Source organism: Plectrocnemia conspersa, unplaced genomic scaffold (genome assembly GCF_051122295.1).
Source record: "Plectrocnemia conspersa isolate PC_06_02 unplaced genomic scaffold, ASM5112229v1 ptg000009l, whole genome shotgun sequence".
Classification (NCBI taxonomy): domain Eukaryota; kingdom Metazoa; phylum Arthropoda; class Insecta; order Trichoptera; family Polycentropodidae; genus Plectrocnemia; species Plectrocnemia conspersa.
In genome coordinates this window covers 3,418,703-3,446,073 of record NW_028277173.1, presented here as the reverse complement: position 1 = coordinate 3,446,073, position 27,371 = coordinate 3,418,703, and the positions used below count along the sequence as shown (strand labels likewise).

Genomic DNA, 27,371 nt, shown 5'->3' with positions numbered 1-27,371 from the left:
ATGAGTTCTTTTGATTTGATATTGTATAAATATTTGCATCTATTTTTTGCGACAAATAAAATTTCTATTTTAAAAATATATTAAAATATTGCACAATTTTTTTTCGAATAATTATATTTCATATTTTTTCATTTGCAATGTAGCAAAAAAAGTGATTTTATCAATAACGTTATTTTGTCCGTTAATTTTGAATTGTTTGTAATAAATGTAATTATATTTAAAATGCGTCACAATGGTCAAAAAGAATACATAGAAAGAAACAGTAATAAAAAATTTAAATTAAATAATACGAATCAGATAATTTAAAAACAATTACTAGCAATTTAAAAACAATACTATCTTGGAAAAAAGTATTACATATTTTACATAAATTGAAAAAACAAAAAAATACAGTATTTCTACAGCTTTTAAATTACTATTAATATTTTTAATAAAAAAAAACACAAATATATATAATACAATATATATTGCCTTTTATAACTATTACAAGTTTTGTGTTTCTTTATTATTATGTAAAAACAGAAGTAGATTAAATTTACTATGCCTTAAAAAATAAACATTCAGAGAGAATGAAACTAATGATGCAGCTGAAATTTATATATGAATTACGTTATCTTGTCTGTTTAGCATAAGTCTACATTGTTGTTCTTGTATTTTATAAAAACACATTAATTTGTATTTATATTAAGTCACCATTAATATAAACTCTATTATTTTATTATTATGTATATTACTTCCGCAGTTAAAATTTAAAATAAATACTATTTTAAAGAATAAGAAATTTAAGTTTTGAATATTTTTTAAACAAAACTTATAATACATACAATTCATTACATTTTTAAGATTGGTTTATATATAATATTATTATGATATATTTATGATAATATTGCAGCACTAAACTATACAATATATAATAATCAAATAGTCACTATTTTATTGCACACGAAGCTAAATGTTTCTTATATAAATTACTGTTTTAAAAAACAATTATTCAAAGTCAAAAATTTTACTTATAAAAATAAGCACTTTAACATAATTTCTTCACAACAATGTGTAAGCCTTTTTCAAAGCAATAGAAATATGTTAAGCTGCTTTATACGACTATAATAAATAAAATTAATCATAATACGTTATATTAATGTGCAGAATATTTACTGTTGTATTTGAAATGTGACTATTACTACTGGTAAAATATGATATATGTTACACACTCCACATTATTAATAACACGCAAGAATTAGATGTAATAATATATTTTGTAGTGATATATTAAAACGATCTTGTATGACAAATGTCCATCGTTTAGCGCCGGTACAATTCGTTGGATAGTGCCATTCCGTATGAAATTGCTTTATTAAAATTTATAGGATTGTTCTATCACTTTTACCGCGCTTAAATATTTTTCTAGTATTTTTTATGAGATTTTTTAATCAAGTGTACTTTTATTCGGAAAATCATGGACGATTACTAATTTGTCAAAGCATTAATTTGATTTATGGTCCAAGCTTAATAAAGTTCACAGATTTTTTTAGAGAAGTATGTTTATATAGAGCGTAAAAACGAGTTTTTTATATAAATTTCATGATACGAATAAATTTCATGAGAATTTTATATTTGGCCTTTAAAACGAATGAAAGCCATAAACAATTGTGACTGGGCAACAGTAAATTTAATACATCGTAAAATTAGTTCTAACTCATTTTGTCATCACAATAGACAAATAGTATAAATACATATATCCCAATTAGGAATTCTGATCAAATATATTTTATAAATTCTTTCTGGTATTTAAAACCTTAATATTTGAAACCCAGATTTTAATTAATTGTATTTTATAATAATATATTTGTGCAACATAGCTTTATCTAATTAACAATATTTTTTTAAATATGTTTAAGTAATGATTTGTAAAATTCTTTCCTTAACTCTTTAACTGCCGAAATTAAAAACATCGGATTTAACGAAAATTGCTAGATCTGACATCATCGTTGAATAAAGAATCTAATACATTTTAATGGGCTGTGTTATATTTGTGTTGATCATACAAATATTTATTTATTTTAAATATTATTACATTTAAAAAAAATATGGATATAAGGATTGAAATCATAAAAAGCATGGCAAAACAAGAGTTATTTATAAACACTTTTTATTGATATGGTATTCTTTTTTTATAAATATTTATGAATCACTTTAAAGAATTGTTTTTTAATAATTAAGAAAAGTTGTAGTTTTAAATATTTACTCAGTGAAATTAATTATTTTTTGCTACACTTAGATAAAAATATCATAAGGACTTAAATGTAAATTATTTACTGATTTTGAATACTTTTTATTATATTTTTTTATTTTAAAAACGTCACTGCAAGATTAATATTTAAATAGCAATATTTCCCCCTTTATTTATATATTTTTTAACTTGTTTTAACCCTTTTATTGCCAAGTAAAATTATGTAGTATGTGCTAAAAATGCTGAAATTAAAAACTTATGAAATATAAAATAAACTGAAGAATTTTAAAATATATTTTAACTGTTAATATATGTATAAACCGTGGCACTAAGAAGGTTAATATAATACAAAATATTGAATTTAAAAAAAATATTTTTTATTCAAGCTTTTGATAAACAAACTCTAATAATAAAAACCTTATTTCCAATACATATTCTATTTTAATTAAAAAAATATTAAGCTACATGAGATTTGAATGTGAAACACAATATCATTACATAGTTCAAAGATTGACTTTATATTTTTTCATACGTTTACTTATTACTTTCTTATTTAACCCTTTCACATTTTCACAAAAAATGTAAATATTTTCCTTTCAAGATTTTAAAATGAAACCGGGGTATAGACTCGCGTTCGGTTAATTTCCCAAAGGACCTCATACATAACCGATAATTATTTCATACTATGATAAGCTCCTTCCGTATCTTGTTTCCGTACAATTATGCGCTTGATTATGCTACAAGCGTGCTACATTAACGAAATCCTTTTAATATTTAATGAATTGTATAATTTAAGACTCATGAGAGTAGTAAGCTTCATTTCTTATTCTTCAGTAATAAATACTTCTCCGTTAAATTAATTTTACTCCTTTTATCAAATGTAAATAAATATGAGTAAAGTTTTTTTGTTTGTATTCTAGTAACATCGAATTCAGTATTCTTATGGTTTTAAATAAATGGTAAAGCAGCAAAAAGAACTGTTTCACTAATTATTTTTTTTAAGATAAAGAAAGTCGTGATGAGCTTTGGAGTTTAAAAAGGGCGTGGACTTTTTTTCTGTTATTAACGACTGACTAAAAGCATTGCTTGAATCAGAAGCATGCAAAAAAATTTGGGAGTTTTAAATTAAGCAATATTAATTAAACAGCCTGAAAAATAAAAAAAATAATTAATGGGTGCCGCATAATCTAAATGAAAAACAAAAATCTCTGCCGTGACTATTTTTTATTTTACGAGAACAAAAAACGGTTTGTACAATAGTTAAACAAAGATTAATTCTTAAAACATTATTTTACACCTCAAAATCATTGTTTTATTCTGATTTAATAAAATTAAATACGTTACAAATGTTTGGCTTAAGCCAAGCAAGATACTTCTGCTCAGTCTTTCTCACACTGCTGGCTTCCATACTGCGTGGACGCGCTAATGAGCTCAAGTATAATATAAAATATAAATATAACTTATAACCTATACAATTGAAAATATGTTAATGGTCTATCGAGCACTTGTCTCTTATCTTTACGTATTGCAGTAGCACGCTATTGATTATCAGTATCATCGCTGTTCAGTTTCTTTGGCGGATTCAATGCTACATATTGCAGTAGCATATAATCAGCACGTCACTTTTGAGCTCAACATTTAACTTTAAAAAGTAAGAAATAGCACGATTTACCTAAAAATGGTACTTTCTGTTTTAAATTATAGGTTACTCTGATTGATCATCATAGGTTAGATATTTTTAGATTTTTCTAATCTTAATTATGAATATCTTAAAAAATAATTAAAATAAAATCGACCTAGGTTGTGCGTAGTTTCATATAATCATTGTAAGTTTATGTAAAAAAAATATGTCACTAATATTAGTCTGGTATCTTTGACTTGCGCGTTGTCATTTATCAATGCAGAAATTACAATAAATAAATCAGAACGGCTAGTATTTGTCTGCTAAATTACCACGATAATGCACCGGCTTACACCACAGCACGGCCGATTTTTTTGCATTCATCTGATTTTCCTAAGCGACATATTGATCTTTATAGTCTAAAGTTTTTTTAATAACTGTTGCCCCAAGTGCAAGGCATTTTAAATGAATATATTTAATTTAATAATTTAATGGTCATTATATATAACAAAAAGAAAGATTTTTTTATATTATAAAAAAAATTAGAACGAGATTTCGCTTGCTAAATTACCACGATAATGCACCGGCTTACACCACAGCACGCCCGATGAATTTCTTTATATCTATTTAATTTACTCAGCGACATCTTAACCCTTTGTAGTCCAAAGTTTTTTAACAACTGTAACACCAAAAACAAGGTATTTTGAATAAAAATATTTATTATCATTATATAGGTATAATAAAGAGATAAATTTTATTTTGTCAGAATTTAACTATAGAAGTTAAATTATATATTTATTAAAAAAATAGAATTATAGTAATTTAAAAAATATAAAATATTTTATTTTCTAATTACATCACTAAATTTATATTTTTTTATTTAAATTTAAATTTTATAATTGAATGAAATTCAATTGACATAAATTTAAGAAATTTACTGATATTAATCTTGTTGGAATGTAGAAGTTTATTATTTGTAAGAATTGTTTTGAAGTTAAATTATATATTTATAATATAAATAGAATTGTAATAATTCAAAAAAAATAAAATATTTATTTTTTATTTATATTATTAGATTTCTTAGTTTTTATTGAAATTTAATGAAATTCAATTGACATTGATTTAAGAAATTCATGGCATTATTATTATTAGACTATAAAAGTTTATTATTTATAAGAATTGTTTTACTAATTTCTTTCTTAATAAATTATTTAGATATTTATTTAATAAATTAAATATTTATAATACGTTTTATTTATTTTATTTACAATATTATTAATTTTCGAATATAATTTTAAATAACTTGAGAAAAATATTCAGACGTTATGGACATAGAAGCTGCCTTTGGACTCCAAAGGGTTAATATTCCTTTAACAAAAAATTACATAGTACAACTAAATATAAGCTCTAATTGAACATTGAAAAAATATATAATAAAAAAATTATGTGCTATGCAAATAATTTCGTTAAATCTAGCACAACTTCTCGAATGAAGTCAATAAGCTTCCGCTCGTCGTTTAGAAACTATAATATCTCCTCTGCTTATGAATATCGATCTCAAAGCAGTTGATGCTTATAGTTATAATCAGAGTAAAACACACAAGACGACTCTCGGAAACGTTGAACGTCAAAGCAATAACTACTGTAGCAATACTATGTACATAAGTATGCACAAGTCGGAAAAGCGGGAAACCGCTGTCTACGTCGCCAAACAATCCCACAGCGTTTAATTCGAAGCAAACAAGCGATGCTATTAATATTCCGTATATATTCTGTGAATATTGTTTTTCGTCGATTTTCTTCCACCCTTTCTTTATACGTTCATCCCTAAAAATAACAACGGTTGCGTCCCATGCATGCGAATTGAATATTGAATCGACTTTGCTTCGTTTTTCAGTTTTTCTATCACGTAGCTCCAGCTCACCTTAGATGTGATATATGAAGGGTATGTGTGACAGATTTCCATTCATGAATGTCTTCGCTTCGACTGATATTCTCGTGTATCTCTTATTTCGCTTCAAATGTTGATAAACATTTTTTTTATATTAATATGATTTTATATGGTTTTCTGGAAGCCTGCCAAACCTTAATACGAATAAAGATGGACCTCTTTTTATGTACATATATGTTTTACATAACCAAGACCTAGTTTGTCAAGGTTTAATAACGACCTAAATACATAATATTTTTATGTATAAATTATCTTTGCATTTTACAGATAGTAGAAAAAGAATGCAGAGACATTTATATTCTAATATATTTTTAACATGTGCTAAAAAATATAACGTAGATCTTTGCTAATCTATTTAATTTTTATTTTTTTAGGCTCGCAACAAGCCAGCAGATGGAGGAGGTCATGTAAACCAGAAGAATGCCAGCGGGCAGAAAGCGGCTGTTGGAGGACCAAAGAGCGCACAGGGTAAAGGCGGACCCAAGACGCCGGTGAAGCCTTCCGCTCAGAAAGGGCAAGTCAAGACAGCGCCGCCTAAGGCCGCAGCGGCGGCAGCAGCAGCCGTTAAGGCACCCGCGGGCAAGAAAAAGAAGGGCCACAAGCACCAACAATACGAGCTAGTTGTCACTATCGATCTGGTAAGAATAATTGTAATAAACAAAAAGTTTTAAATTACAAAAAACAATATCTTAGCATTTTATAAAAATAATAATGACCGCAAGGTTCACACAGCAAGATAAAAAAAATTCAATGCAACTATTTTATTATAAAATTTTATTCTAAAAGTAAATATGAGTAAGCTATGTTTGCGCATATATATTATTTTTGGAATACGGAAGGTGCTTTTTCTCTTTCATACTTTCAACCCTCAAGCCAATCCGAAGATTTGGGGCAGAAACAAACTATGTCATCTGTATCTTAAAAAATAGTATTTTGCATAACAGGCATAATTAAAACAGCTGAAGATTTGGTATTGGTCCCTTTAAATTTGTATAAATACGGAGTGCCCTTTTTTAGTTTTTTTTTAAGTGCACTTGCAAATGGTCCTAATCCGTCTAAGTCCCTGATAGTTGCGTGTGCTTGTATAACGTCGGTGTGACAAATACTTGTTTTTAAGTCGCAATTATTTAACAGTATGGGTTATTTTATCAAATTCAAGTCTTACGCCCTATATATTTATTAATAATATAATAATATTTATTAATTTTTACGATTAAAAGGCGTTTTACAATTTATTTTTTTACATAAGTATATTTATTATTTTTAATGTTTGTTAATTTTAAAAACACAGTTATAAAAACTGTTTTGAATTAATTTTTAAAATACTAAATTTAGTTTATTAATATTTGTGGCAAAATATTATGATGAAAATTATTTTTGTTTAATCATTCACTAAAGGTTTTTTGGGTTTAAACATATTTTAGATATATTCATAAAATTTAAGAAACAATTTTAAATTTTTAAAAACGGTTTTTGTTACTAAAATTTATATATGTGAATAATTACATAACTTAGTTAAATTTCATTATAATTATAAGAGACTCAACATTTGTCATATTCACAGATTATTTATTTCTATATCAGTAAGGCATTCGCTTTGAAATTAAATTTTACATTAACTGAATATGTTCGAAAATACTTTAAACATTATTTAATAGAAAATGTGCTAAAAAAATATTTTATTATATTATATTTTATTATAAAAAAAATTTAAATCATTACTTTTCTTTATGGTCTATTTAGGCAGTGTCTATTTAGCAAAAATAATACGCAATTCTAAATTTTATTTTAAATTAAAGTAAAAATAAGGAACAGCATTTTATTTTTAATTCAAGGAACTACGGTGAAAACTACCATAAGATAAATTTAATTATAAGTACAAATGTAAAATGGCTTGAAATATAAATAAAACTTTAAATATGTTTTAAGGATGCTTAAAAAAATTAGCAAATGGTTTACGATCACATTAACAGATCTTTTACATTCATTTATAGAGATTAAGTATGCGATTAATGAAAAAATGTATACAGCCTCTTAGATTATTCGTTTATTACCTAATTTGTTTGCGGATGTTTTTCTGCACAAAAAATCAATAATTCATTAAAAACATTAAGGTTAAAAAAGCAGTATATACGTATACTTTATTTAGCAATAAAAATATTTATTATATTTTAACATAATATTTTTTAGTACCTACTACTGTATAATATTTTTAACTATTATAATATAATATATAGTAATTTTCAATTGCGCTAAAATTTTTTACTAATAATAATTTTAAAATAAACTGTTGATTAAAAAAATATTTTTTTAATAAATTTCCAAATTATTTTTTTAGAATTTGAAGAAAACTTTTTAGGTAATTATTTTTTAGAATTTGAAGGAAAACATTAGCTCCTAAAAATCATGTCTAAGAAAATAGTCGATAAAGCAGAATATAATATTGTTATGGTTTTAATCGCTAGATGTCGCTAATATATTGCTATATTCTGAATTAATTATTATTTTTTTAATATAATATTGTATATCTATAAAACAGAGACTAATATATTTTAAAGGATACATTTTATTTATTTATTAATTATTGATTAAACAAAAATTAATATAATTTGTATTATGATAAATCAACCACTGCAATATATGATTTTTTAATAAATGTAAATTATGTTCTTAAGTTTACAATACAAAAATAAATTAATTAATAAAATATAAGACATAAATAAATGATTGAACCTTCATTTCGCTAATATAATAAATTAGCTCATACCTTCGTAATTAAATTTCATCTCTAATAATTTTCCTTTGCTTAGCTACTCGCAATTTAAAGCTATTTCTGGTATTTTATATAATTACATCCCCCAATAAATACTTTTAAGAATATCCCGATAAAAAAACAAACTTTTTCAATTTATTTTATGAAATACTTATAATATCTAATATTATAACACTTTTGTAATAATATTTTATCTGCTTTATTGACCAACAAAATATCGTTACACAATTTAATACTATTGTAAATTAGTTTTATTGCACATAAAACATTTTTCTTGCTTAATAATAAACCTATTTTATACATTTAAACTTATCAAAAAATTAAATTGCTTATGTATTATATAATAACTAATAAATATTTTTAGTATCAACTATTTACAACTATTTTATCATTATTTATAATTTAACAGATATTTATAATTAGTTTAATTTACAATTTGAGTACATTGTTCTATATATACATATCACACAAATACAATACAATAAAAAACATACTCTGTAACACATTTTTTATTATATCATTTATATATATTAATAATAATAAAAGCCCTAATTTGAACCTATGTAGTACACCATGATATATTATATTACACTCTATAATATATTTTTTATATAAATAGTAAAATAATTTAATATTTATACTTTTTGTATTTTAATCAAAAAGAAACCACAATGGGTTCACTTATAATGTTAACCCGGGAGACATGCTTAGTCTAGCGGAGATTATAGCTCATTAAGAACAGATCAGATACTAGAATAGCTCTTGCATTTTTTAGTGGCAGCAACAATGACTCGTCCATCTCTTCTACAAACAATATATTGCTTCGTTTCTGTTTGACTCTGCTACCTACATATATTATACTACTACTTTTCTACTGCAAATACTTTTTTTTATATCGGACCTGACCACTAATTTATAAATCTATTTTTTCATTACTATTTTAAATTAATCAAAATGCCATTATTGCATTAAATACCGATTTACAAAACCTGTTAGCCAGAAAATTGGAAAACATAGTGTTAAAAAATTATCCAAATATGGAACGTGCTATTAAATTCCAAAGAGACCTGCGAAATGCTTGTGTACAATATGAAGAAATATACAAAAAATAAAAAACAAAAAAATATTGCTTTCATCAATACATTTTTGCAGTTTATACCGCATTTTATTATTTTTAATGCTCAACCTTTTGAAGCACTTAACAATAAAACATTTTGTTACATAAAATAATAAAAGAGTATATTGTGAGGAACTAGCAACACTGGCGTGATAGCAGCGAAGGGCAGCACGTTCTTTGGCGGACCTCTACAAGAAAACGTCGACCAGCGGTGCCTCGTCCGCTGATCATTTACATCTGAATTGTAAACTCTTATGATTATAAAAATACTACTGCAGTGGTCCAGTCTGTGTCTAATTGTCACATGTCAGCATCCCGTTCGCTAAATTGGTAACACTGATTTTATAATTTTAATGCATCTGTGTCAAGCTTTTTAGTTAAAACAAAATTTTAATTTTAATATTAGAATCATACTATCAAAATAAAATAAAAAACATAAAAAAAATATATCAAACTTATTGTTCGATTCAAACGTGACTTAAACAATAACACATTAAATATCATCACAGCAAGTTGCTAATAAGCATAGTATCTCATAACGTGTGGACTTTCAAAATACGCAATCTAATCTCTCGCATGATTCGGACATGGCGATTTTTGCTACAAACTCTCTCTCTAACACACACAACGTTATAATCCTCCCGGGCGTAGACTGCGTCTAGTGTCCCATTAGACTTTATAATTAGTTTTCGCGAACAACACAGCGAGCAAAGTTGGGTCGCTAATCTATTTCCGGCTGTGAGCCAGCAACGAGGCAATATCCATTGCAAAACTATACAATACAATTAGCAGTATACACAATAGCCAAGATGGAGGAGAGATATAACAAGGAGTACAGGCGCCTGAGGAAAATGACGAGCGACCTGTATGTGAGACAAATCTCCGTAAGTTTTGAATAACTTATAAATATAATACATATATACTACACAAACATGTATATGCAGCGAAAGTGTCAGTGTTGTTTGTATACAAATAAAAATAATAATAGGTTTTTCGCGCGCTGGCAACACTCCAATAAAGTGAAATTTCGCGGTCGATTCGATATCGGATGCTGCGTTGTAACTTTCGGCCTTGGTTGTTGTGCGCTATTTTGTTTAATATAAATCTGGCGTTATAAACACGTCACATTGTCACTTTATATCTCTCTTCTTATTCATAAAATTTCTATATGTCTGTATATCCGCAAATATTGCGAGAATAGCTGATGTTTTAAACCAACTTTATCCATTATATGATATAGTTTTTAATTTATATATACAAAGGAAATTAATCTGATATGTTTTCTTTTTTAATAAGATTTTACTTTTGGATGATAATTATGCAAATACCACTAAAATGCTTTTTTGTGCAATTAACCTTTAGAGTCACGAGATTAACAGACGCTATTCAAACGATTCTAAAAATGCAGATAAAGAATGCCATTGTTTGTCAAAAGCAAAGGAATTCTACCCAAAGTTTTAATGTATTGAAAATAATTATTCATCTAATATCATCACATTGCTTAAATAAACATTTATTTTTTACGACATTAATTATAAATGTTTACAGATTTTCCATTACCGTCTGAATCATTGGTCTCAATTGCTCCTTTAAAATGAGGTTTTGATCTTATTTAAATTTTAAATAATCTCCATAAATTTTTCAGATAGTCTATAAAGCTTATTTTGATTTAATTCCCTATTTGAATAAAAACAGCATCAAATGCTGCAATTTAGTCTACTAAATGTTAGTGATTGACATTTTTTTTTGGGGCAACCAAAATTATATTTGGGAACAGTAGGCAGGATTACCATTTATTTAAAAAAATATTAATTTATATTTCAACCTTACTTTTTTCTGAATTTTTATTTTAAATAGCCTTTATTTTGAAAAAAAAAGATAAAAAATCTTAATGGATAACTAACTTAGCCGAATATAAAATAAGTTTTATGACAATGACAAATAAATAATAATACATTATTATTTAATTTTAATACACTCATAGCTCGACGTAATTGGTCACGACAAAAAAATGTGGATAAGCATTACCCTCATTCACTTTAGCTATGTGTATAAAATCGGATACACAGCGCTCTAATTGCAAAAAAGTAACTCTCGCTTGCCTTGTTCCCGACAACACATTATTAACTTTTACTTGAGCTTTTTAATTTGGACACATGAGGGTTTGTACGAACTCGAACCAAGAGAAGCTGTTGATCGTTGACAGATGGGATCGGGAAAGCAACCGCTTCCCTCTTCACGTCAACCCTGATCCAGCTCGATGTCTAGAATCCAGAGAAGCTAAAAATAACATATATTTAAATCGTTAAATATATCAATTATAAACAAAAATAGCATCCTTAAAATTGTATAAAACTAAAAAAAATTTTTTTTTTGCTTTTTAATAATGAATATATTTGTGATGACTTATTATTATAATTGGGTCATTATATCATTAATTATATATTTAATAATAGTATCTATTAGTATTATTAAATAGCTTGGAAGGTAAAAACAAGTACAATTTCATATTTATAATGTTACTTGTATAAAAAAGTATGGTAGTTGTCCGCAGAACACAAAATTTAAGTTTAGTGGTCCGTAAGGTACGAAAGGTTGGCGACACCTGCTCTAAAGCAAGCAACCGAAAGTCACCAAGCATTAACGGGTTGTCAACACCGCCTCTTAGCAACTTTAAAGGGTACTTAAATAGTTGTTTAAAGTGCATATGTATCTTGACAAAGTGTCGCTCTAAAATAAAAAGCTGTTTTATGAAGCTCAAAATTTTTAATACGTTTATATTAATTAGGGTAATTTTATTTATAATCAAAAAAAACATGACTTCCATGTCTCATTTTTATTTTAAAGTGATCAAAATTAATCTATTATATATAACTTGTATTTATTAGTCGTAAAGTATTGTTTACACAAAAAAAAATATTTAACACATTGTATTGTTACCTTTGTAAGTCCGGAAAGTCCTTTTATTTTTCAATAACTTTCTACAATACAATAAGACATAATGCTTATCTTTAAGAAGCAATAAATTGTAAAGAACAGTAAAATAAATTAAAACTTGTAAATTAAATAATCAAGCTTTAAGTTTTTTTCAAAAGATCAATAAAATTATTATTTCATCTGTTTTATTTTTTTCGTTATTATGTTTTGAATGAAACTATCTTTTTACTAGAAGAAAAATATTAAATCTAGTTATTTCTGTATAAAACAATATGATTATACTATATCACATCTTTATGTTATCTCCTATTTTAATATACTTTAAATCATTATATAATGTACATAAAAATACATTAACAATAAATTATATATAAGCGTTTTCAGAAACATATTTGCCGAGTCATTACCCTTGAATTAACGACTCGCAATTTGTTAAGGGCTTACAAGAACAAAAAAAGTTTAAAGCACACTTTGTTTAAAATTTTCCAGGTGATTTGTCGCGATTGAAATTTTAGTACAAACAGAACCAAAACCCCGACACCTGCTTTCCCCTGGGTATACCTTTTTTAGCGCATTTTTTCCCTCAATTGTTTCGCAGTGGTTTGGGGTTGATTCAAGCATTATAATTACGTTACGCAGCAAAAATATTACGTTTGTCCTTTACAATCTAATTTAACGTATAATTAAGGCACTTATTTAATGGTATAATTAATAAAAATATTTTTTCTCCTTTGCAGTCCGAATATGGGCTCAGCGAGGAGCAAGTTTCAGGTACGACTTTAATAAAATATAATTTTTAATAAAATTAACTAACAAAAATATTATTATTTTTCAGAATTTAAAGAAGCTTTCATGCTGTTCGATAAGGACGAAGATGGCACTATTACAATGGCAGAGTTGGGCGTTGTTATGCGATCGTTGGGTCAAAGACCTACTGGTTAATATTATTTATTATCTAATTTTTTTAATACAGCTCAAGCCTAAATACTGATCATAATATATTTGCAAATATATCATACCAGTGTCTGAGAGATCTATATTATTCTATAACTATTACAATTCTGATCGATTTTAATTATCTCATAGATAAATATCGTGATATTTAATAAAAATATAATCGAGCTAAGACATAAGCTATGATAATAGTTTAAAATTAATAAAATATATGTCACTATTTTACAGTCATTGATATGAGTCTAGTGTCTCATATCAATGGCTGTTAAGTTAATTATATTTACCCCATTGTAACGCATTAGGCTAACGCGGATAATATCGCAATGAAATATTTAAAATAAATATGGTACTCAATAATATGTTTTATATGATTTAGAAACCGAGCTGAGAGATATGGTGAACGAGGTAGACCAAGACGGCAACGGAACCATCGAATTCAACGAATTTTTGCAAATGATGTCCAAGAAGATGAAAGGTTCTGATGGCGAAGATGAGCTGAGAGAAGCCTTTCGGTGAACTTTCAAATATAAATATTTTAAAAATAAAATCAGGATTTGAACAATTTTTTTAATTTTGATATTTCAGCGTCTTTGACAAGAACAACGATGGTCTGATTTCTTCTGTGGAGCTGCGACACGTGATGACTAATTTGGGTGAAAGACTCAGCGAAGAGGAAGTAGATGACATGATCAAGGAAGCCGATCTTGATGGCGACGGCATGGTCAACTATGATGGTTATTATTTTTTATTATTATTAAATTAAACCTCATTAAGATATGCGCTTCTCGCTAGTGATGGCAATGAGTACTGAAGATGTAAAATGATCAATGTAATTAGCGATTGATGGTTGAGTTAAGAGTGCCTGAATAATAAATGTTTGATATATGAACGAATGCAGTGACACCATGATAAAGAATCGACATCACTCAATTATGGACTGGAACGGAGTATTAGTATAATGCAGCGATCTTTAGAGCTTTCATTGTAGTAAATTTTTCTAGTAGTAAAAAAATCATGACAAGGTTTGACATGGCATTTTTCTGTAAAATCTTAAACCTCGGATTTTCTCATAACCTTACTAAATCATTCAAAATTTATTTTAGTATTTGCCGAGTTTTGTCTGTATACCATTATTGTTTTTATGACTCATAAACGATATAAACACGCCAATTAAAACTCTAAATACTATGTCAATGACTGCTTAAAAGCGTCCGAATGATTTATACTCGTTATCTTTGCAGACCGACCCAGATTTATTTTGAAAATGAGCTGCCGATAACCGTTTATCTTTCAGTGCCATGTCGCGTCTTTTTACAAATCTTTATTTATAGTAAAAATATTTCATTACCTGTTAAAAAATTCTGATTAGAGAGATTTATACTAAAGAACTTGCTATTGGGTTTGAGGAGACGTGGAAATTATTTCATCATATCAATAACATTTGTGCCGAGCCTTCTAGAATGTTTAACATTATTATAAGGAACGTGTTTCACTTTGAAAATCATCGGGGCTTTGCCCTTGATTGATCGGCAAATGCTCAGTTAATATAGAAAACGTTAAAAACAATTGCTTTTATTGCTTTTAACGTTTTTTATATTTATCTGAGCATTTGCCGGCCCATTAAGGGCAAAGCCCTGATGCCAAGCCCGAAGCCAACTACGATTCAAACTGTTTTTGTCCGACCATCGCTAAAATTTATTATTTCTGGTAACTCGTGGTGACAAATTTTATAGATTTGGATGACTCATGAAAATTTTTTTTGAATCAATTATTTTTCTTTTTCGTAAAAATTGTCTTTATCTATATGGTTGCCATATACATGTTTTTCCAGTCTAACACATTTGAGACAAACCATAAGGCGTAAAATATTGAAAAATATTTAAATTCTGAAAATAGTTTTATAAATAAAAATGTTAGAATCTTGACAATGGGCAACTTACTTGTGTCGGATTGACTTACCTCGTCGTAACGCATTGATATTACGCCTGTCAAGTTACAACAAAAGATAAAAAATCACAGTGAAGCATGGAATTATGGAGATGGCGAATAAAAAGACAATGATGTCACTGAGTTACAGGCTTTGATTTTAGTATTATGTCTCACTACTAATTTAGTGGTTGTTGATTGTGTTTACTTCGTTGTTACGCATTCCAATCATCTTGCAATAGATGATTTACGTTAAATAAATAAATAAAAGCAGCGAATAGTTAGCCTTTAATATAATATTGTCCTAAAAGACGTGGGTTCGAATCCTATTTATAATTATTTATATTTATAATAAGATAAATCTGTATTAATTTATTGTTTAATTGTATGTTTTCAGAGTTTGTTTCAATCCTGACGTCAAAAAATTAGTTCATCAACGTCGAAAGAGCAGCTCTCCTCAAAACGCTTACACGAGGGCCTCCTGAAAATACGGGAACAATTCCCGGCCTAAAAATCCTTGGTTATTATTATAAACTTTGCCATTTTAGTTTATCAAGACAAAGTCTTGTGTACATTAACAACAAAAACAAGAAACAAGTAAAAAACATTGTTTTATGAACTTAATGAAAATATTTAAAGACTGTTCCATTGGTCTAAGAAATACGAAGGATTTGTTATGTTTATTCGATGGACAAGGAACGTTGCAATACATATAAAGTAAAAATAAATGTCCTATTTATATTGTTTGATATCTATATAAAAATAAAATATTGAATAAATTTTATAATCAAATCGATTGATAAAAAAAGTCTCATTCGTTTTATAAATTTTACTAAATTTTCTCTTCTTTAGTCGCTTGATTAATGATAATGAAATTTAAACGTATGTATATCACAAAATGATTTGTTATCATCGTATAATCAGAATCATTTTGTTCGATTCACTTTAGACACGTTTCTTGTATTAAAAAAAATGTGCTGGCACATGTGTAACTGATGCGTCCTTCACGCATTTTTTTCAACGCCTGTGTTTGTATTTAAAACAGCAAAAGCCTAATAATGACATATTTTTAGATAATGATTTATATAAAAATTACATATTTATTAGAAGATTTTTTATGTTGCACAACGTTTATTGTTTTTGATGGCAAAGTTGATTCTTTTTGCTTTTGCATAGCGATTCATATATTTTATATAGCATATTTCTTAAAAAGAAATATATGACGATTATTATATGATATTTTGCATAAATTGTGAACGTTGAACGCTTGTTGAATAAATACATTTTGTTGCAAAAGTGTACAAACGGCACAACGTGGGTTGTTTATATACATTAATGTTATATATATGGTTCTATCACATGAAATTGCATAACTGACGTTCATGCGTATCTATGTATAAGACATAGTATTCAATATCAATTTTATGTGATACATCTTAATTGATATATTATATACGAGTGCACGTCGGAGCTCAATCTTCTCAAAATGACTATAAAAAACGAACAAGATCGCAATCGTCGACAACGATACGATCGGAACAATGCTTATAAAAGTCCAAATGATACAATTTTAAACAAATATACATAAACATAGTATATATCTATGTACGCATATATGAGTGCATAGCACTGTTACGCAATTTAGTAAATGTTTGTCTCGTGTATTTATTATTAGTAATATTTTTTAATGATACATTTATTGTCATGGATGTCTTCCGTTGAACGCTAAATTTTCACTGCTGTCTTTGTAAAAACTTTTACTTCATATATACGTTTTAAAAACAAATATTGTGATTATGTGAATATGTTATGCGCTCGTTATTGTAACGATTTTTATGGCCTATTAAGATTTTTGCATTTGATTGTGATAATAATTTAATATAATTTACTTAACCTAAGTTTGTCAGTGATCGGTTAGAAATTATTACTATGTTCTATATGTATTATATATATGTATGTATATATATATATATACTAAATATAAATTAGATTTTAATATTTTATCGCGAGATAAATATTTTTACTCAATATTGGCCACGGCTGACATCGCGATCTTACTTGTATGTGAGCGTCTGGCGTTTAGAAGAGTCTTGTCACTCTACAGACGCTCAAATAAGAGTAAGATTGCAATGGCATTTGTAGCCAATATTGAGCAAAAATATTTATCTCGTGATAAAAATTTAAAATCTAATATATAAATATATATATATATGTATGTATATATATGTATATATATTTGTGTGTGTATATATTATTAATATCTCTCTATCTCTCTCTATTTTCCATTTAGATTCGACTATTATACAAGACGTCCAAAAAACATAGATACTTCATAATTGAATTTACGTATTAATTAAATTATTATATTTAAGTGTTAGTAAACCTTTGTGTTAGAGAGAATTTATGATAATTTATCAAACAAAAATAGAGTCAAATATATGTAAACATCATACAGCAATATGTTTGTATCCTTCTGTTATACTTTATATTCATGACATCATTGTATATTATTAAAAAATAATCAATGAGCTTAATTGAATGGGAACCATTAATTGAGATGAAAAAATCATGATTACATAATTATACTATTATCTAAGGTTTGTTTCGTTCACACCGTTTCATCTATTCAGTTTTGTACGCAATACATCTATAATACTATATTACTAGCTCCGGTACCTCGCGACAGTGAGAGACCGACAGCTGGTTCACTATATTAATAAATGTAATATTTACGTATGTTGATTAGGCATTGAGAGTTACTCTTGGTTGACTATCAAATTAGAAAGTGTTGTGACTATGAATCTTTCCAAAAATGTATAATATGCTAATGTGTTTTTATTTAGTTGACGTTGTTTTTCAACTAACTTGTGTGTTTATTTTAACCATAAACTTATCTTAGATACAATAAATATTATATATGTGTAATGATCAATGTTGAATGTTTTAGTAGTTGTATTCATTAAGGTTGTTGGCGTTTTATAATAGATTTGTCGTTGCTCACTTTTATTTGATACGTCATATTAAAAAAAATGTTGAATGCCTAATTGTTTAAAATATAAATTAAATATGTATGTGTATTGTGGTTGCTGTAAAAGTATGTAAGAGTTTTAAAAATAGAAACTCATACCTAAAAATATTCATTATTTGCGCTTTAATCAAGTAAAAGATATGATATTAAAAAAATTGAACATGCTGTAAAGATTTTTTTAATACAAATATACGATACATATTTGATTGATATATGAAACAATTCCTTTGGTAGAAATATCTCTGATTGAACTTTGTCAGCAACCTAATATATATTAACATGCTTGTAATAAATGTAAGAGTAGCTAAATTGTGTATGAATATGTTTAATCATGAATGTACATTCGTTACGTTATACGCATGTGTTCAATAAGAGATATGGACGCAGTCCTGACTCGAATTAATGGATAAAAACGATAGTTAAAACTTCTCTATATAAATTATAATTATGCTTCTTTAATTTATCAATAATGCAACATTATTATTATTTTATCTTATAAGTCACGTTTTATTATATTAATATAATACATAATAAATATTTTATTTATATATAAATAACATAAAATTACTTTGGCAGAATGTGCACATGCATTTCTTATCTTGTGCACAAAAAAAACATCCTTCATTAGTGAATACTTTTTATTAGACCAAGCCTTGATGTAAAATACCTCAATTTACAAAAAAAAAAGTGTTTTAAAATCTGATTTGATTTATATTTTCATATTAAAGAATCACATTTGGAAAAATATTATAAAACGATATACCCTGTATAGACAATCACAAACATATACTCAATCCTTAATATAAATAAATCATGTGCACTTCTGCCAGTGTCAGTAAATTGCGATGATGATATTGTTTCATCCAAAGTATTACACATGATATTACAGTACTCAGTTTTTATTGTCGTGCGTTATAGACGAATATGTATATTGATGTTACTAATTTAACTATTATTGGATGTCTTTCTGATGAAATATTTACTGCATGATGTTTGTTAATGCTATAGTGAGCATAAAGTGTTTTCCACCTTTCATTGGCATATTTTCTTTCGGCGTAATACAATGAATTGATTCGTAACAGTTGCGTTTTATATGTTTTGTAAGAGATTTATCGTTGCTATGTGAAATATGCCAAAGAAATAATGATGCTATAGAAATGAATAAACATACCTATACATAAAATAGAAAACATAAACACATATATGTATATCTAAAAAATGGACATGTGAAATAAAAATATCATTGCTGTATAACACTGGAATTTTATTTGATATTATATATTATTTTAGCCTATATTAATCAGAGAGATTATTAAAACATTTTTAATAAATTAAAATTAATTTTAAAATCGGTAGTGTGCAAAAAAACGCATCACTTTTAAGATGTGGTTTAAATCATCTAAACTTGTATCACTAATTAAGGGGTATGACTATATTTTTTTTAATGTTTGGTTAACTATACAATTTACCGTTGGTTTTTTATGTTGTAAAAATATTTATAAATATTTCATCTCTCAAATTACGCGGAAGATACGTTCCAGAAAATAGGCATATTGCATTCATTTATTCTTTAGCTAGCTTAATTTATCACTAAACCATTTTATATTTATTCTTAGAATGAAATTCTGACGCGTGAAGAAAAATATAAGGTGACTCACTAAAAAGTCACTGCCGTTTAGAGGGTTAAGAAATAGTTGTTTAGTAGCAAAGAACGCAAGAAAATTTAAGCCTTATTCCTAGACTTCAAAACAGTATTTTTTAATAGAAAAATTAAATAACGTGTCATGCTTAAAAACCTAAATTATTATTTATAAAGAATATATTGATTAATTATGTTTAAGGGTTCAAAATATTAAATATTATTTTTGCAATCTATTTTGTCATTTAATGACTTAAAGATGATCTGATTAACCATTAAAAAACAAAATATAGCAAATATTACTAAATATGTACAATTATGCAAAGTTATGCGACAATAAATTAGCTCGCCAACGACATAAAAAAGCTAATGCGTTTTTTATCTACATAAGCAGCAACGAATTTTGAGCTCACTTGCAGTTTGCATTTTAATTTCGAAATTTATATACATAGCAATATTACCGAAAAGTGCAGATATATTTGTCAGATAATAATGAAGTAATCCGTCTGACATAATTTGTCAAAAACCATTTGGCAAGTGACAAACAAAAAATCTGCATGCTTATTTGTAACGCGCTACAAGGACATTGTTTTAATATTTATTTAAGCATTATGTTAGAATCTTATAAAAAAATATTGGAGCATTTATGTTCCAGAAAAATTAGCTCTAATTGGTCAAATAAAGTGGATAATAAGATATGGAAAAGTTTTTGATATCATTGTATTGTCTCTTACTACACTTCAGACCTTTAACTCTCAATTAGTGAAGATAACAAAATCTTAATCAACGACTCAGTACGAGCTTAGACTTTCAGGCTGATATAAATGAAGTCCAAGGAAGCAGCCTTTCCACTTCAATCATCAGATTTTTGGTCTAGTATTACCTTTAAGCCAACAAGAGCTTACTGGAACTTTAAGATTTAGACATTCTACAATGCATTAATGTTAGGCAGTGTCTGCTCTAAAGCAATTTTAAATCTTTAATAATTTTATTTATAAAAAAAGACAATAAAAAAAAAACATTTTTAAATGATTTGCATATTTATAAAAAAAAAACAGTTTTTCAGTTACAAATATTTTTCTACTATAATAAGTATGTTATAATTGGAAAAATTGTAACGATTTATTCAATGTAATCTATAACGGTCCCTAGTTGTGGGCCGAATTCTTTTGCTATTGACAGACAATACAAGTTATATTATAATACAAAGAAAATATACAACGCTCACTAATATTATAAATTATTTTAATTTTAATAAATTACAGTGAATTAATAAAATATAAGTAAATATATTTAAACTCAGACAAAACTAAATCCTTAAAATTTACAAGTTACACGCTGATTTATCGTCGTCCACGCAAGACGCAAATGACATCAGATACGGAATCGTACTCTGCTCATAGTTTCCAGTGAAGAGATGCTGTTGAGGTCCTAAAGCAAATACCGCCACGTCATCGCCTCCGTGGGTCTCAGAATCCAGTGGGACCATTGCTGGAAATTTGTAATCTGGTTCCCTTAAATTTGGATCTTTAGTGGCGTCATAGCGCTTGCCGTTAACATCTTTCCTGTATCCTAAACCATTGGCATAGCTCAACGTTGTATACGTGACGTTATCTTCAGCGTGATAGCCAACGTCTTCCAGAATATTTCTGCCCCTCTTTGGATATCCCGACATTGTCATTGCATGTGCGTGATCAGATGTAACCACAATCAATGTATCGTCTCTGCTGGTCATCTGGACAGCTTTAGCTATACCCTTAGAAAATTCAACAGTCTCATCAAGAGCCATACGAGCAAAGTTCTTATGGTGAGCGTGATCAATTCGACCGCCTAAAAATATTAAAAAAATACATAACTTGAAAAATCTAAATATATAATTTAACATACCTTCACAAAATAAGAAGAATCCCTTATCGTTCTTAGAAAGCACTTTAATACCCGCCTCTACCATTTCTTCGAAAGTGGGCTCTGTTTCAGGGTTCGACTGCAGATGATATTGACAGTGATCGCTCTCAAACAAACCCAACAAATAATCAGTTTTTTCATCTACTTCCAACAACTGCTTCCTATTCCAAACGTATTCATTAGATTCATTTCCTCGCATCTTCTTCCATTCCTCTATTAGATTAAGATCATCCGTGCGATATCCTTTTTTGCCTTCTTCATCTATGACACTCTTGGGCAAAAATTCGCGTCTGCCGCCACCCATGATCACCTGAAACAATTTAAATTAAAATATATATGTGACAACTTAAATAAATCCATCAAACACACCTTTAGCTGTTTTCCAATATCTTCTTTAATCAATTGATAAGCAATGTCCTTATTTGGTGAATTTGCACCACAGTTCTTTTTTATGTATTCGTTGTTCTCCCAATCTCTATGTGCAGTGTGTGCAAATACTCCAGACGGAGAAGCATGAGTGACTCTGGTTGTGGTTAACAAACCTATGAACAAAAATTGGTAAAGATACTATTTATAAAATACATTTAAAAACATCTCAACTCACCAGCACTTCGTCCTTTATCCAAGAACTTCTTCGCAATAGAGTACACATGATTTGTCTTATTTGTCATTCCATCGCAATCACCCAAACCTACTCTAGCTTTAACTCCAATTGTTCCATCATTTGTTTTTACTCCACACAGGTAAGCAGTAGCTGAACAAGCAGAATCTGCTACTTGACCATCAACACAATATGTCTAAAATTATGATATGATTAATTATCAAAACTAGAGAAGATAATAAAAAAACGTACCTTCGATAATCCAGTCACTGGAAATTGTTCAAAAGACAACATGGCTTCTTCTCCCAATTGATCTTGCAGTTGACCCATGTATATTCTAGCAGCTGTTATTGTAGGTATAGACATCCCATCGCCCAAAAACATAATCACATTTTTGGCTGTGTTTTTATTCACGACTTTCAAGTGAAAATCGATGGTGTCCATTGCTTTCTGCTTCCAATGCTCTGGTTCCTTTTCAACTTCCAAACCGTATCTTGGATCATACTTGAATTTCTTAGCATGCATATGCTGATCTTCATCTAAGATTATAAAAATACATGTTTACTAAAATGTTGTTTTGAATGAAAGAAGAATAAACTAACCGAATTCTACAGGATATGCTAAGCAATTAGCAAAAATCACGGATAAAATAAATATTTGTACACAAAACTTCATCGTGGCAGATTCACTGTGAATGCGTATATAGATAAATGAAGAACCTGTTTATATATTGATCTATCATTAACAATTTTATCTTAATCAGATTGAAATATATTTAGATAAATCTTGAACAGACAAAAATTACTAATCTTATCTATGTTATATTATTGTTTTGTACGAAAAATAATAAATACAAAAAACACTCAGTTCCGTGTAAAATATTTTTATAGATATTTACACATATAAAAATAAAAATAATAAAAATAATTTATATTAAAACATAAATTTTATATTATCTATATTAGATTTTAAACAGTGTTTTTCTTATAAAATACTATCAAATATGTGAAAATCTAAATACTAGAAATACAATGATCTCAGAAATATTTTTACAGAAATAAATAAAATTCCAATTTTTTTAAAAATGTTGCCTCAAAAATGTGTCACAAAATAAATATACGTGACGTGAAAAAATTTTTTCATAATCTAATTTTTTTTTTAAATCTTCATTAAAAAATTAAAAATATTATTTTAAATTTTGTCCCTAAAAAACGACTATAAGACCGTTAAAAAAAATACAAATCACTCGTTTTTTAATTTTGTGCATACTTCAAAAACATATTTTATAATTTTCTAAAAACGTTACTTTTTAAAAAATGTTAAAAAAAAAATACTTGTTAATATTAACTTAAAAAATTGTAATTGATACGCTATTTATGAAATTTTAAGAAAAATATGTTACAAAAGAAATTACTGTTCTGGCTAAAAAAAAGGAAAATAAATAATAACAGACCTCTAAATTATTTTATAAATCTTTACACATCTTAAAAATAACAAATATAAGTTTTGTAACTAACCATTTAGAGAGAAAAACTTTAATTTTTAGAATATTTGACATTGAACTACAAAAAAACTATTTTAGTCATGAAATTTGTAAGATAAAAATATTTATGTTAAATTTTTTTAGTAATCATTATTAATTTAAAAATTAGATTAATCTTAAAAATACACTATTAATATTAACTGTAAAGTTTCATTATTGTAACATTTTAGAATATATTTCTTACACATCTAAAAAAATATCCATAAAAAAAATATTTGTTTTTCTTACAAGTTTCATTAAGAATTAAAAACTGACAAAATCTGTTGACAAACTATTTAAAGCTCCTAGAAATCTGTATATATTAAAAAAACTATTTTTTATTTCATATAAAATAAATATTTTTGGTTATAAAACATTTTAAGAAATTCAAGAAATATTTACGCATTTATAAATAAAATGTTTATTATTTAAAAAAAACGCCATTTAAATATGCTACAAAAGAAATAACTGTTTTGGTTATAAGACACATTAAAATATATGTAAAAAATAGTAGTAAATCACTAAAATATTTTATAAATTATAAAATCCGTAAAAAGTAGCAAATATTTGGCGTTGAACTACAAGAAACCTACCATAAAATTCATAAGAATACGTAAAGAAATTTGGTGACAAACTTTGAAATTTTTATAATTTAAAATTCGGTAAAACTTTAACTTTTAATAATAATGTTCTCGTTAAAAGACCAATAAAAATTTCAAAAGCCCGCTTTAACATTTTAGATTTTTATGTAATCAAAAAACAGTTAAATTTAAAAATATGGATTTTGAAAAAAAAATAACTGATTTTGCTAACAAACTTTTTAAACTTTTCCAAAAAAAAATACAATTATATTGTGCTTTAAAATTAAATAACTGTTGTGATTTTATTAACTTGTAAAGGCAATGAAAAAAATTAAACTTTAATATTTTATAAATTTTACTACATTTTATAAGAATATGTAGATTAATTAGATAACATATCTTTAAACCTTTCAAAAATGAAATTCCAAATGTGGCAAAACTTTTGTTCTAATAATGCTCTTTAAATTCTTTCTATTCTGATTATAAAATCTATAAAAAAATGTTGATCAAATCTTTAAAATATTATTATTTTTTTAGACAATTAAAAATGTTTTTATATCAAAATTTGTTACAGAAAAGTTTGTAAAAAGTAACTTTGTTAACAAACCATTAAAATGTCTTAAAAATCTGTATATATTTAAAAGACGAGTTTTCCAAAAATATACAATAATATTGCACTTAAGAATTAAATAACTGTTGTGACTATAAAACCTGTTGAAAGCTACTAAATTTTAAAATTAAATTAGAAGATCTTACAAATGTTAAATAAATAAATAAATAACAACTTTTAAATATATTAAAAAAAAAATGTACTCATATAGTTATTTATTCTATGTTACATAATAGTATAACAATTTTAAAACCACTATAAAAATTATAATCTAGTCAATTATTTTATATTTCGTAAAAATTTTGGTAACGAGCCGCTAAACTATTTAAAATATATATAGATTTTAGGAACATAATTTTAAAAATCTGTTCTAAAAACTGCTTTAAAATAAATAATTCTGTCTTATAAAATATTATTCTATACAAAATTATATTTAAATCGTTTATTTTCATATTTTGATATTGCTGAAGACCGTGATTCGAATCTATGGTTTTTTTACATCTATTTGCCCTTGCATAAAAAAATGTTGTATTATCGCAGTTAATTGTTATGTAACGGCGAGAAAAAATGTTGGAAACCCTGTTCTAGATAATCAATGTCAAAAGAAATGTTCCAATTTATCAGATGATTGCATCTATTCTAGATGCGCAATGCTAATGCAAAAAAACTTTCACGTTCTATTGACAACTCTGTTAAATATTTACTATGAATATTATTGCTATGATTGCATAATATATAATATGAATCACTGCAAGATCATTTCATAATTTCCTTGTTTCAATTACATAAATAGCAATAAAAAAAATCTTTAAAATCATACATTTATTTTTAGTTAAATGGGCTATAATTTTTTTATTAGTTGGTATGTGAATGCTCAAATTATTTTTTTTTAATTTAAGTTTTAATCGATGCATTCTAATCCTAATTTATATTTTAGTTGTTACTACAAATCTGACAGGTTGATGACCATTATAGAAACAATAATTATATACAGTAGTGATGCACACCTAAAATAAATTAACACCATCGAAAATTATTTTTTCAGCTCCTCATAGTTATCGCGGAAAATATTATTGTGTTCATAGTCACATAAGTATAATAGTCTTTGTCCTGAGCAGCGGTGACAAACATTTGGTGATTAATGTATATGGTTACGTCTTATGTTTATGTTTTTAAACGCTTATGAAGATTTCTACTTCTTGTGAGTTCTCTTCTCACATTATTTGAAACACAAGTTAAGTGACGCTTTCTAGCATGGAATTTAAATTCATTAGCAAGCAAATTCTTGTTAGAATATTTTACTGATTATTCCATAATATTGTAGCAAGGTATTACTTATCATTATAGATAATTTTATATTTATATTGAATGAAATGCTGTACTTATCAATATATTATAAATAACATCAAGCAAAATATCACACTATACTATTTCTACATACACAATCATAATTATTGAAATTGATAAGGAAGGCAAATATAGCGCGCATCTCGTTTGGGCGTGATAGTAAACAAACCAATGACTGTGCCACGTTTTTGAACTACTGGCATCATCTCGTCACCACGCGGGATACATGAGATACTATCAATCGGACATAGTGTCTTATCTTGTTTACGTATTTGTATTACTAGCTAAAGTAGATTTTTTTACGCATAATATTAAAAAAAAATACTTTCTAAATATCACACGAATAAGCATAGTGCATCTTATAACCTAAATTTTGCTTTCAAATGTAACACATATTTGCCTTAAAATTCACTAATTACTATAAAGTTTCATATTAAATAGATTCAATAATATGTATTTTTATAATTCAAAGTTTAATAGCATTTGAAGATAAGAAATCTTTACAATAATTTATTGAATTAAAATAATTTAATAATAATGTTTATTAAATATTTAATTACATTATTTTACTCGATTTTATAATTATAAGGTAACTCAGTTACAACTAAATGCGGTTTGACCTCAAATAG

General features: G+C 26.6%; 2 protein-coding genes across 5 annotated transcripts in view; one reads left to right on the top strand and one right to left on the bottom strand.

Annotated features, from left to right (window-relative positions):
* The window catches only part of LOC148231584 (neo-calmodulin-like), a 194,358-nt gene extending 178,132 nt beyond the window's left edge, over nucleotides 1–16,226 (top strand). For 2 of the 4 annotated variants that reach the window (XM_088192015.1, XM_088192012.1), the window contains 6 exons: nucleotides 6,177–6,440; nucleotides 13,367–13,400; nucleotides 13,465–13,566; nucleotides 13,960–14,095; nucleotides 14,169–14,317; nucleotides 15,907–16,114. In XM_088192015.1, the coding sequence (XP_088048141.1) occupies nucleotides 6,177–6,440; nucleotides 13,367–13,400; nucleotides 13,465–13,566; nucleotides 13,960–14,095; nucleotides 14,169–14,317; nucleotides 15,907–15,938 (717 nt within the window). In that variant the 3' untranslated portion in view covers nucleotides 15,939–16,114. Of the gene's footprint in view, nucleotides 1–6,176; nucleotides 6,441–10,312; nucleotides 10,577–13,366; nucleotides 13,401–13,464; nucleotides 13,567–13,959; nucleotides 14,096–14,168; nucleotides 14,318–15,906 lie in introns of those variants that run through there. The other 2 variants (XM_088192014.1, XM_088192016.1) reach the window with 2 other exon arrangements.
* Nucleotides 16,227–21,214: 4,988 nt separating this feature from the next.
* On the bottom strand, nucleotides 21,215–23,366 carry LOC148231583 (membrane-bound alkaline phosphatase-like). The gene is made up of 6 exons (XM_088192180.1): nucleotides 23,285–23,366; nucleotides 22,935–23,221; nucleotides 22,686–22,878; nucleotides 22,451–22,623; nucleotides 22,064–22,391; nucleotides 21,215–22,006 (listed from the first exon to the last, which is right to left on the bottom strand). The coding sequence occupies exons 1-6, from the start codon at nucleotides 23,355–23,357 to the stop codon at nucleotides 21,501–21,503; spliced, it is 1,560 nt and encodes a 519-aa protein (XP_088048306.1). The 5' UTR covers nucleotides 23,358–23,366; the 3' UTR covers nucleotides 21,215–21,500.
* Between the last annotated feature and the right edge of the window lie 4,005 nt (nucleotides 23,367–27,371).